This window comes from Vipera berus, assembly GCF_964194415.1.
Source record: "Vipera berus genome assembly, chromosome: 2".
NCBI classification, from domain to species: Eukaryota; Metazoa; Chordata; class Lepidosauria; order Squamata; family Viperidae; genus Vipera; species Vipera berus.
In genome coordinates this window covers 150,096,957-150,109,735 of record NC_138203.1, presented here as the reverse complement: position 1 = coordinate 150,109,735, position 12,779 = coordinate 150,096,957, and the positions used below count along the sequence as shown (strand labels likewise).

At 35.7% G+C, this 12,779-nt stretch overlaps 2 protein-coding genes across 6 annotated transcripts in view; both read left to right on the top strand.

Moving 5' to 3' along the window:
* Positions 1-3,885, top strand: part of DIP2B (disco interacting protein 2 homolog B) — a 182,497-nt gene extending 178,612 nt beyond the window's left edge. For both annotated transcript variants that reach the window (XM_081318790.1, XM_081318789.1), the window contains one exon: positions 235-3,885. In XM_081318790.1, the coding sequence (XP_081174916.1) occupies positions 235-487 (253 nt within the window). In that variant the 3' untranslated portion in view covers positions 488-3,885. The remainder of the gene's footprint in view (positions 1-234) is intronic.
* A 1,963-nt stretch (positions 3,886-5,848) lies between these two features.
* Positions 5,849-12,779, top strand: part of ATF1 (activating transcription factor 1) — a 51,182-nt gene continuing 44,251 nt past the window's right edge. For 2 of the 4 annotated variants that reach the window (XM_081318793.1, XM_081318791.1), the window contains exon 1: positions 5,914-6,058. The gene's annotated coding sequence lies outside the window, so the exon portion shown is untranslated. Of the gene's footprint in view, positions 6,059-12,779 lie in introns of all 4 variants that reach the window. The other 2 variants (XM_081318792.1, XM_081318794.1) reach the window with 2 other exon arrangements.

Here is a 12,779-nt window from a genome sequence, read left to right as displayed (position 1 = left end):
AATGCATGAAGCGATTTATATATTTTAAAGTGAGTATATTACTGTACTAGACCTGTTCCAAGTGGTCATTTCAGAATGCATAAAACATTGACCTAAGGGTTTTTTTTTTGACAGAGGGTCTTTCAGTTTAAAATTGAAGTATTTAAACATATTAGCATTGTCTTATAAAATAGAAATCTCACTCATTCCTGTAAATGTGTGTAATAAACTCTGGATTTCTTATTTTTCTTTCAGTGCTGTATTCACATGGACCAATTTACTTGTAGTGGTTGTGGAGTTGTGTGGCTGTGAGCAGGAAGCTCTTGATTTAGTCCCTTTGGTTACCAATGTGGTCCTGGAAGAACATTATCTGATTGTAGGAGTTGTGGTGGTGGTTGATCCTGGGGTGATACCCATCAATTCCAGAGGAGAGAAGCAGCGGATGCATCTCCGTGATAGTTTCTTGGCTGACCAACTGGATCCCATATATGTAGCATACAACATGTAATTTTGGAAATGTGGGACTGAGACTATCCTACAATCTGAGCTAGGACTAGGAATGACGGTGGAAACAAAAGCAGGTGACAGAAAAATTAGTGATGATAGTTGTGAAGCTGGACAATGCTGTTTTGATTCCTTTTCTCTCCATCTTACTGGACTGACTGCAAGCTGGACTGATCAAGACAAAAGATGGCAACCAGGGAACTAAGATGATAGCTTTACAGGCAATGAAAAATAGTCCCTCATGAAAAACAAACACCAATTATTAGGGCCTTTATTGTAGTGTTAACATTTTCAATTGTTGTATATATTTGTACTTTTTCTAACACTGATTTAGAATTCTATGAGGGATGATTTATTTAGTTAAAATACAAATCTGTAAGAATCTGGTTATGTAAGTCTTATGTATACCCTCTGTAAACAGTGTACTTTAAAACTGTTAGCTTAATTCTGTAGTACTGTGTTGATAGGGATCATGTTTACTTAAAATTGTGCCATAACCACACTCAATATTCAACAGAAGTATCATTCATATAGCTTATCTCATGAATTTAAAAAGAATTTGCCTCGATTTTAAATATGTAAATATTAGTATGCATAATTCAATTATTTAGAAAACTGATTCAAATAATTATGAATTTAACAAAGTCCTTAAATAAATTATGGTTAGGCAATTAATGTGAGGAATGCAATTAGACTATTAGGCTTCTCTTATTTTATTGCTGGTCAGGTATGACATAGCGTGTAGAAACTTAACATTTTCAATGCACATGTTTATAAAGAGGCTGACATTCATCAGCTTTACAAGCATTTTAAAAAGTCAGAAGCAATTCTGTGACTTTGGAATGTTGAATAGAATTTGTAAAGCCTACTAAAATGGTTTTTGTAAGCAAACACTTGTTAACCAGAATCACTCAATTCATGATCTTAAGACATATTTTGTTCCTCAACTGTGCACAGTAACAATTCATTTAAAAGAAAATTCCTACCATTACTTTGATGTGCTAGTTTCTGGGTGGGATTCATTACTGTACTGCAAATCATGGGCTTTTGCAGAATGTCCTTGAATCAGCAAGATTGGCAAGTTGTGATTTTCCCATTCAAAATAGCTGATCAGTTTCAGCCTTCAAAGAATTGATGACAATAGATGCCTTAAAATGTGCTGGAATAGCCATTGTTTGAAAATGGTCTGCAACCCCATCTCCAATAAGCTGGTAGGAAAAACAATATTTCTATTTAGACCATTATTTTTGTTCTGATTACACTTTAGAATCTTCTCGTTGTTTCTCCTTAAGAAGTTTGTTAAAATAACACAGAAAGCGGATACTAGAAATGGTGACAAACTTCCTTGGGCCATTTGTGGCCTATTGTGTAAATACTTAGAATATTTTAATAATGTCTGTTTACCTTCCCTGTAACAAAGTTAGCATTTTTAGACATTTTTAAAAGAGATATAAATATAAACCTGAATTAAATCCTCATCTACAGCAGCTATATTAAGTGTAGCTCTGGCAACTTATTCCTTAAGACAAATTCCAAATGTATACTTGAAAACCTTTCTGTACAAACTTTCAAAAGCTTGTTTTTTTTAATGGCTTGACGTATAGATATTTAGACAGAAAACTTTTAAATATATTAACAAAATATTCACAATTAGCTTCTTATACATACGTTGTTCAATATACCTTGAATTGAAGAATTACGGCAAAAATAGTACAGGGTGGAGGGAGGTTCATTACTTCAAATCGTTGAAATATTAACTACTGGTTCTTAACGGAGACGGTTTGAATATTTTGCATTATCAGTATTTCCACAGTGTGGTGCTGCTATGTAAATTAAAATGCGCTCCATGCTGAAGTTGTTTTAACTTGTAGTTTGCAATAGTTTGGAAAACAAACACACATAAAACAGTTGCTGGCACTCCACATGGGAACAGAAGGCCTTCAGCATATAAATGTTCTGTGTATTCCAGCCTTTATTTATTCACTCCAATGTGGCTCTTAAGAGGTCTCAATTTTTATAACAAATACACTTTTAACATCCTACTGAAAGAAACCAGAGCCTAGTTCTCTATCCATGGTTGTAGTAGTCTTTTCTACATTTAGATTCCTATTGCATTTAATATAGATTCACAATGTGTAGTATAGAAAATCATTTGAAAATAGTATTACAGACCTTCTAATTTGAAATACTTCAAGTTTTGTTTTCAACATTAACTTCAAATATATCATTTTTCTCTTTGAGCTAATTGTTAAGTATTTTATTTCTTCCCTGTTAATGTGAGATTTTAATATACTTTCTCCAAAGATTTATAATTAATACACTGAGGATTTCCATGTTACTCTTTAACCCTGAGACCTCTTCAGTTACATACATATTTGCCTTTCAATAATTTATACAAATGGCTGAGATTCCAAAGGAATGATTGTAGAATCAGTGCTCTCTTTATGGGGGTTCTGACACTGATTTGCTCAGTGTGGCTTTGGGTATGCTATTCTGTGTTCTCCATCAGACATTACAGATTCCACATGAAACACAATAAGGATGTATTTCTCTGTAGGTTCTGGAGTTAGCTTGTCCTTTTCCCTCCCATTCCACATAATCATTGTATGGTAATACTTTTTCATATATCCAAAGAGGTTAGAGCCAGCATTTTCAACCTTGGCTTTTTGGATTTTATTAGCTCAGGTAATAATTAATTTAAAATATAATGGCTTGGATCAAAGTATTCCTTCTGCAAATGGAAGGACTGCTGTTTTCATAAACCCAAGATTAAATTCCAACAACAGTGGAAGTGGGGGAGATCTATGAATACCCTGCAATTCTCATAATATGTTTCTTTCACATTTTGCTTTTAAGAGGTTTATGGGGTGTTGGTAGTAATAGAATTGCCTTCCTAAATTCTTCTAGCAGTACTATCCCATGAATGCAGTTTCACTACCAAAAATCCTCTGAATCCACATTTTTCAATTACTAAAATATATTGATATGAAGCAATTAGAACACTTATTCCTAAGAATGAACTTACTACCCTGAACAGAAATTACAAAACCATATTTCACATTTTTTTCAAAGATAGGCTTTTTTAGTTAAATATGTTTGCTTTTCAATTTTTTATTGTGCAGTTTAGCAATGATGGGCCAAGCTTAACTGTGATGGAGATATGATTGTAAAAACAACAATAGATCATTGTCTTTAATCATTTTTTGCTTTTTTATGTCAATACGTTTACCATTGTCAGATTCAAATCACAACACTGTAATTATGTAAAAAGTCTTTTTTATTTATTTGAAATTAGGTTTTAGATATACTTTTAAAAAGATTTTAACATCTGGCTGGACAGTGTTCCATTAATGCATTGATTGTGTCTTTCTTGTCTTGTGTTAATAAATAATGATGCCTGTCTGTTTTTATTATATCATTAACCTTCTATCCCATGTTTTCTTCAAAGCCTGTTGGATATTATTTTGTTCCTTAGATTTACATCCAACTTTAACTCCAGTTGGCGAAGTCTGCAGTTGTCCAATTAATTCTGCACACCCCTATAAAGTAAATTGAATGGTGAGATAGTTGGCCAAATTATCTAGTGAGTTTCTGTGATTGAATGTTATTTGCATCTCACTGATCCTAGTCTAATTCCAATCATTACAGGACTTATTTGAAACATTAAGCTGATTTTTGGCAAAGTCTCTGAAGTGAACTATTATAATGAAATTATTTTAAAAAATTAAAGAGCAACAGAGCAATCTTCCAATATTTTAAAAAAACACTAAAAATGCCAACTCAACTTAAACTTAAAAGTATTCCTAAATAGTTCCTAAAATGTCCTAAAGGTTTGCATTCTGAAAAGCAGAAAAGCAGAAATTTCTATCACTCAGGCTGAAACTCACATCTCAATCTCAGGAAAGTAATCAAGAATTTGTGATCACCTAGTGGCCTACTGGATTTTTACAGCCCATATCCCAACTAAAGCACTCATGCCTACAAAGTGCATTTAGATTTCTATCGCTACTGGCAATAAACAAGAACACCACCCTAGAATGAACTACAGTACTGAAACTACTTTGGGAGCAATGTGCTTCAGAGATATCCTATTGTAAAGCAATGTGGTGTTCTCGAAACAGGCGAGGATATAGCACGTGCAAGAGATTTTTAATTGCACCATACACTGTACCATGTTAAGGAAACATTGAGGTATTTTGTTTTAAAATTCTATGGTTCATAGGCATGCTGCAAAACAATGGTACCAGTTTACAGGGGTCTTCAAACTTGGCACTTTTATGACTTGTGGACTTCAGCTCCCAGAATTCCTCATCCAGGCACACTAGCTGAGGAATTCTGGGAATTGAAGTCCAGAAGTCATAAAAGGGCCACGTTTGAAGACTCCTCCTCTAATATATTTACAAGAACGCAGCTAAAACCCATATAAAAATAGTGACTGCTGAGAAGAAATGCCAAGATAACTTCAGTTAATAAAAGAAAGCGATGAGAAATCTCACTTCGTTATTCGATCCATTCCAATTCTTCATGACCCAATGGATGTCATTTCATCACGTTATTGAGGAACTATTTCTAGTGTCCTGTAAGCCCGCCTTTTTTTTAGCCACAGCCAACACAGAGGTTAATTGGTGAATAGGCAATCATTTTGTGACGGTGCACAAATTCTCAATATTTCGAATGTATGTCCAACCGAAAAGCCGCCTCCCTTCAGTAATTTTTTGTGAAAGCAAAATATCTGAATTCAAGATGAAAAGAACAGATTTTTAGGTCCAAACTTTTCTCTCTTTTCCTCCCATTGCACAGAAAAGATGTGCACTATCAGCTCTCAACTTTAAATTCACAGCCCGAACGTAAAGTCTGGAGTAGAATTGATCAAGCTGTTTTAAATACACACCTGTGTTTGAATTGTTTTGTTGTTCGCTTAGCCCAGGGGTAGGCAACCTCGGCTCTTTTATGGCTCATGGACTTCAACTCCCAGAATTCCTGAGTCAGCATAGCTGACTCAGGAATTCTGGGAGTTGAAGTCCATGAGCCATAAAAGAGCCGAGGTTGCCTACTCCTGGCTTAGCCGCTGCGTCTGTAAATATTTTACCTAATACTCTGCTCTTGTGAGACACAGGCCAAGATTACAATCCTAAAGTTGCTTATTTGAAGTCACTTCTGAGTATACTTAAGTAACACAATGATACGATCCTATGCATGTAGACTTAGCGGTACTTCGCTCGCAATAAAAAGGCACGGAAAGGTACAAAACCAGACTCCGAAGGCCTCAAGTATACCCATCGCTTTGCCGCTCTAGCGCCCACAGACGTGCAACTCTCTGATTCGAGGCTGTGGTTAGAGACCATGGGAAAAGAGAAACTCTATTGTTATCAGGCGGTAGCCAACTCTAGCACTGGCCTCCGGCGCACTCTATAGTCACAACCCGCCCACCAAGAGTAACCGCAGAGTAGCGTCCCCCTGGCGGGGATTAGTTTGGTAATGCTGACAAGTACCGGTGGGTCTGGTTTCTTGAGGCGTTAAGGGCAATTCCCTCTGGGCAACGCGAAATCGAGGTGAAGCCCGGAAAGCCTCTGAGGTAAAAGCGGGCGCGACGGCCAAGCGACTCAATTTAGAGCGCGAAGCGGATCGGACGCGACTGGAACCAGCGAGCGCGAGCGGGAAGAGGAAGGAAGGGAGAGCCAGGAGAGAGAGAGGGGGGGGCGGGGAGAGAAGCGGGGCTGAGCAAAGTCCGGGGAGAGTAGGCGTTGGGCGACCCCTTCCAGGGCACGCGCGCTTAAAAAGGCACGAGACGCGGTGGGGGGGGGGGAGGAAAGTTTTGGAGGCGGTTGGAATTTGGCGGGAGGGAAGTCAGCGCTGCGCCGCGTTGGTGTCCCCAGCTGTTGCACAAGCACCAGGGCTCGCCCGCTGACATCCTACCTTCTTGCCGTGGTTTATCAGTCCAAAAGATTATGGTGCCCCCAAAACAAGGGCAAGGCTTGCCTAACCTCTCGCTACTCGCTGGGGCTCAGTCTGCAGTCATTTTACACCGCTTACTCTCCTCCGGTCGTTGGCTTCACAGGCAGAGCCAGCTTTTAACATGTGCCGACGCCAGGGGATAGGAGTACTTTTTAGAGCCAGCAAATGTCACAGAAGTCGTCAGCGGGCTTCCTGGATACTCCGCCACACTGGTAGTTGGTGCCAGTGCAAATACTGGGCTTAGGTAGAATTTTATTCCCCAATTCCAGCAGATTTTCAAGTGCCAGAATCAATAATGTTTACACTATACCTTAAAATTCTCTTGAGAAGAGAATCGTTTTAGTCTATGGTAGCTCGAAACCCGGAGTCTTGTAGGGCCGTTTTCTGCTAAAAGGCATTTGATTTAGTGAACTACAACTCAATTTAACATAGGCATAGATTAATATATGATTTACGGTAAATTAGACTTGGGAGTGAAGAGGAGGGAGAGAGATGACATATAGGATAGATTACACATGCTCTATCAGTAATTATACTGAGTTACATTATATTGGGACCTTTGAGATGGCCTGAAACCTTTTAATGTAGGTGAGCTCAGCTGTCTCTCTCATTCAGTTGTACTGGGGACTTTTATTTGTTTCAGAAAGAGTTACCCACCCACCCCCAAATCTGTAATGATTAAAATCTCAGGTTGAAATGCTGGTAGTCTGATGTGAAATCTATGTCTATTAATTATTTTGTGCAAATTGTCCTATGTAGCATTCAGAAGGGCATTGCTGGCAGATGGAGGAAGAGTGTGTGAAGGCACTGCTAACCTTGTGTGTGAAGTTATTGAAACTTATGATGATGCTGTTACTATAAATGAGGGGGCAAGTAGGCATCTGCAGAGTGCAGGGTCTGGTTACCTCATCAGTATTATTTTCCTGTTTCTGACTACTTGTGAAAATCAGCTTCAGGATGGCTGGTTGGTTGTCTGCATGCAAGTACAGTCCTGCCATCCAGTACCTGAGAAAGTGCAATGTCATTGTCCAGTATGGGTAGTATGTTTGAATGAATTGAGGTATAGGTGACAACCAATGATGTTCTGCTCTTCTACAGTAGTCTACCTTATAACTGGTCTTCCCTGGAATTGATCTGGCTCTGTTAATTTGGCTGTTACACTTTCCTTGTTTTTAAAAAAAGTTTGCTACACATTTCATGAGGAAGAGAGAAAGAAGGCTTGCTTAATCATTTCCCCCAGAAGTCCTTCCCAAAGAGATTTGCCTGATACAAACTGACACTTGTTGGTACCAGGTGGAGTCTTATTTTTTCAGATTTTTATTTAATCTTTAAATAAATTATTGCAAATTGTTTTATTTAAAATCTTTTTATTATAACCGTTCAATGAATATTTCAGTGTAGCTCTCAGGGTCAGTTAAAAATGCAATCAAGGTTTTTCTTGTTTTTATTTTTAGTCTCAGTTTTATTTAAGTGTGTGTGTGTTTTGTGAGCAGAACAGGGTTTTTTTATATTGAAAACAGAATTCCAAACTCATAAAATAAATAAAAAAGATGAATGCGCCTAAAATATGAATAACAAATTGTGTTTTTCAATATATGCAAATGGTTACAATTAGAACACTTAAGAAAAAATGGTACATTTCTGTATTAGCTCCTTTTTTGCATTTTGAGCATAGATGTCTCCTGCAGGTCTATCTTTATTGAGTTGTTATCAAAAAAATTTTTTTGTCAATTTTAAAAGTGAGTTGTTAATTATTTCTATTAAATGCATGCTATAATATTGGCTTAGTGTTTTAAAGGAGCACTATCAAAATATTCTAAAATAAAAGGAGGGTTTTTCCTAATAGTCTCTATTATACCTATTTACATTCTGTTAAAATAATCATACATGTTCAAAGATTAAACCACTTTTTAAACTGAAAATAAAGAGAAAGATATTTTGCCATTGTGAAACAGGAAACCAATAAGAAAATTAAAAAGATTATCAACATAATTAGAAGCAGAATTTTGGGAAGGATGGAAGAAAAGAGAAGAGGATGTTCTGCAGCAAAATGAGTGGACTTCACTATAATGGTGATGATTCCACTACTGGAGACTAAAAGGTGCAGAAATACCATCCTGGAGAAAGTCTATCTATGTGGTCACCAAATAACAACAACAGATTTGGTGGCATAAAATCAGACAATCAGTCAGTATTCTTATGCAACAAATTAGTACTTAAGCACAATTTTTCAAATGCAGTAAAAATTCTTACATGATATGACATCTATTATTGATATGTACAGATACAAGTTAGCATAAGTTCCCTTGTGGTAAGATGGGCGGCCAATAAATTTTATAAATAAATTAATAAATTATTTTAAAGAAGTATCTTTTAAGCTGCTACAATTACTCAAGAACTCTAATTCATTTTTACCTTTCTAGAATATCATTTGCATTGGCAACTAATACTAGATTAACATTATTAAAACATGTAGGTAGACTAAGGATAATAGATGTTATTATTCAAATTATTTGCTGTATCAAAAAGTGATATAAAAAGTGGAAGCTATTTTCTGAATGCTTAGACCTTTGGTTAATAAGAGTTATGAAACCACACAGAATAATTTTAACAGTAATGGCCGAATGATGTACATTTTTCCAATTCACTAAATTTCTTTTAACATATAAGATTTTAGTTTAAATTGTTTATGATCTCACACTATTGTTCTACTAAAACACCAAAGAATAAGCAACTCTGAATAAGTGTAATAGAGATGCCCCCACATATAAAACAATTATAAAAATTGGTCTTCGATAATAATGTATGATGCAAAACAGAAACTCTCATCCTCTTATAAATTAACTGCATGGTTTGGATCAAGCCATGCTATATTGAACTTATTCTTGCCTATCATCTATATGTTGGGAATGAAAATTATTTTGCATAGTAGGCATTTTTTGTATAATTTTATTAAAGACTTTTTTTAAAAAAAACCACCGTATTAACATAAGAAAAAAATTAAAGAGAAAGCTAAGTGCAAAAAAGAAACAAAGTAAAAGAAAAAGAGAAAAGATTCAAAGTAGTAGCTTCTGATCTTTGTAACAATTATAAATGCAATTATAAATTTACCTCTTATTCAATGGTTACAACATAATCTTTCTATAGTCTATTTTGTCTAATCAAAATCTTAAATCATAAGTTCATTTTTTTCTTTAATGCAAAAAGGCTAAAAGAGGTTTCCAGTGAGCAATGAATGTATATATTATCTTTTCTCTGATCAAATAAGTCATTTTATCATCTCAACAAGTTCTGTCATCTTCAACTATTCCCCTATTGTAGTAAATGCCGAATCTTTCCATCTTTGTGCATACAATAATCTCAGTGCTGTTACGTAAAAACCAAAGTTCCATGACTTCATAATATTAATAATTGACTTAAAATAAATTACATTATTTGTCAGTGTTACTGGAAAGCTAGTGTTTAAATATACATTTATTGCTTTGAATGACTGATATTCAGAAAGTCATTACTGGAATAAAGCATCTGAAAATAACATATTAAAACAGTAAGAAACTAGGATTCTATTATTGCATTATATCTCCATTTAATTATGGAGATAATTATGTCAATGGGGACATATTGTCTAAATTTTAGCAGACAATGAAATATTTAAAGTGCAGGTAATTTAAGTAAATATTCTGTTCCTAGTTTTATAGCTTGCAATAAGTATACTTTAAGGAATATAAGTATATATCATAGAGAAAAACATTATATAAAAATAAGAGTCATAGTAATATGAATGTAATTTAATGTTATTGGAAAATAGCGGCAATTATTAGGAGTTTCTGAAAATTTGTTATCTTAGAATCAATTTTTATTAAGAAAAGCAAGTAATTAAAGCATATTCACAATGCACTTAATGTACATTTACTCTAAAATAAATCCATTATGCTCAGCACTGTGTGCTTTTAAGATTTCACCTATAAAGTTTTTCAAGCCACAAACCTCCTCTGTAGCTTATTCCTATTTTCTATATGTTGATTCAGGTTCTACAATCATCACTCCAGGCCACGGGTGTCAAACTCACTGTGTCATGTGACATGTCATGACTTTTTTTGCATTGCTGGAGCTTTTGGTGGGCGTGATCTCCATATGATTAACTGGCCTGTGGGCCAACAGTTTGACACCGCTGCTCCAGGCCCTTATTCAATTATGCCCTCTAAACTCACATTAGGGCTTTTTTAGTAATGCTTCCTTTAGTATAGGATTATTCTCTCAGAAAAAATTAAGATTGCTTAGTGCCAAAATTGGTTGTTGAATGTTGCATTAAGCTCTTTTATAATTAATATGATTTTAACAATAAGTAATCAATGCTTGCTAAATGCAAATACTGTTAATTATTAATTATAATTATTTTAAGTGATTGATAGTACTATATGTGTGTGTGTGTGTGTGTGTGTGAAAAGAAACAAGGAAATATATGGTATATCAATCAGAGAAAATGAGGGAAAACTGTTGTTAATTAAGTCCTAGGCTCAGATTCAATTCCATATGAAGTAATAAAAAATAATTTAGAATGGTTGATCCCAATGTTAGTTTCACTTTTCACAGCAATAGATTGTTCAGCCATGATATCAAAGGATGGGGCTTGTCTATTGTAACACAGTATATAAGAAGGGCAAAGGAAATTATCCAGCTAACTATTGCCCAATCAGTTTGCTAAATCAGATTAGCAGAATGTATGCCACACATCTATAGGAGAAGGTAATTGATTATAGGTGGTTCTGAACAACCATTTGTTTAATGACCAGAGTTACAATATCTGAAAAACGTATCTTATGATCAGTTTTCACATTTATGGCCGTTACAGCCTCCCTATGGTCACATGATCAAAATTCAGGCACTTGGCAGCTTACATGTATTTATGAGTTAAAAGGTAAAGGTAAAGGTTCCCCCGCACATGCGTGCTAGTCGTTTCCAACTCTAGGGGCCGGTGCTCATCTCCATTTCAAAGTCGAAGAGCCAGCGCTTGTCCGAGGACGTCTCCGTGGTCATGTGGCCAGCATAACTAGACGCCAAAGGCGCACGGAACGCTGTTAACCTTCCCATCGTAGTGGTCCCTATTTTTCTACTTGCATTTTTACATGCTTTCGAACTGCTAGGTTGGCAGAAGCTGGGACGAGTAACAGGCGCTCACTCTGTTACGCGGCACTCGGGATTCGACCCGCCAAACTGCCGACCTTCTGATCGACAAGCTCAGCACCATTTGTAACCTTTCCAGCTAGCTTTTGACAAACAAAGTGAATGGGGGAAGCCAGATTCATTTAACAATTGTATGGTTCATCTAACAACTGCAGGGATTTGCTTAACAACAGTGTCAGAAAAGGTTATAAAATGGAGCAAAACTCATTTAACAACTGTCTTGCTTAGTAATGGAGATTTTGGGCTCAGTTGTGGTCATACGTCAAGGGCTATCTGTAGTTTGAATTTGAAGACTTTTTGAGGGATAAACACGCTGTGTTTGGAACAGAACCATCAACATTAGATCATGCCTTGGTACTGTAACATCTAGTAGAAAAGAATACCCATAATGTAGGATAATTCGTCTATGCAGCATTTATCAATTTCAAGTCAGTTTCCAGCATAAAATCTAGAAGTACATTATGGTATAATAAGTTAAAAAAATACCACAGTTGACAAATGTCTACTCTTGCTCCTCATTAAAGTGCATGAAAATATGATTTTGAAGGTTACGTGCAGTAGTCAAGGATATGTCATAAAAGAAATACACATAAGGAAGGGAGTTAGGGATGTGTAGTGGCTCTAGTTTTATTCAACTGCTATATAGACTCCTTTGTTCTCCATTTAATAACTATATTTTATATACTTCTAAATTATATCCCAAAGATATATGAATTTATTATAATTCTGTCATTAACCTCCATTGGCCTTAAAAGAGCTTTGAAATCACATATGTATTGAGGAGCAACAAAAAATAAATAACACCAAGACTAAGATTCTTATTTTTTATTAAAAAATGCAGAAAACAGAGAAGCTGTAACTTAGGTAGGCAGTCCATTGATTTTTAGATATCTAGGAATAGTTTTTCAATTTTCAGAAAGCAGAAAAGTAGAACTGAAGAAGCTTCTTGGATGAGAAGCAAAGTGTTTTCAAAGAAAAAAATCCCCAAGGAAGTTGGTTTTTGGAAAAAGCACCTTGAGGACAACCTATTGACCTAGATGATTGACAATCTCTATAGACATCTACCTGGACTACATATCCTCAAAACACAGAAATCTGCATCAGCTTTACAAACTTATTGCTGCAATTAAATTGTTAGCAGCTAAAGCTCGAGCACT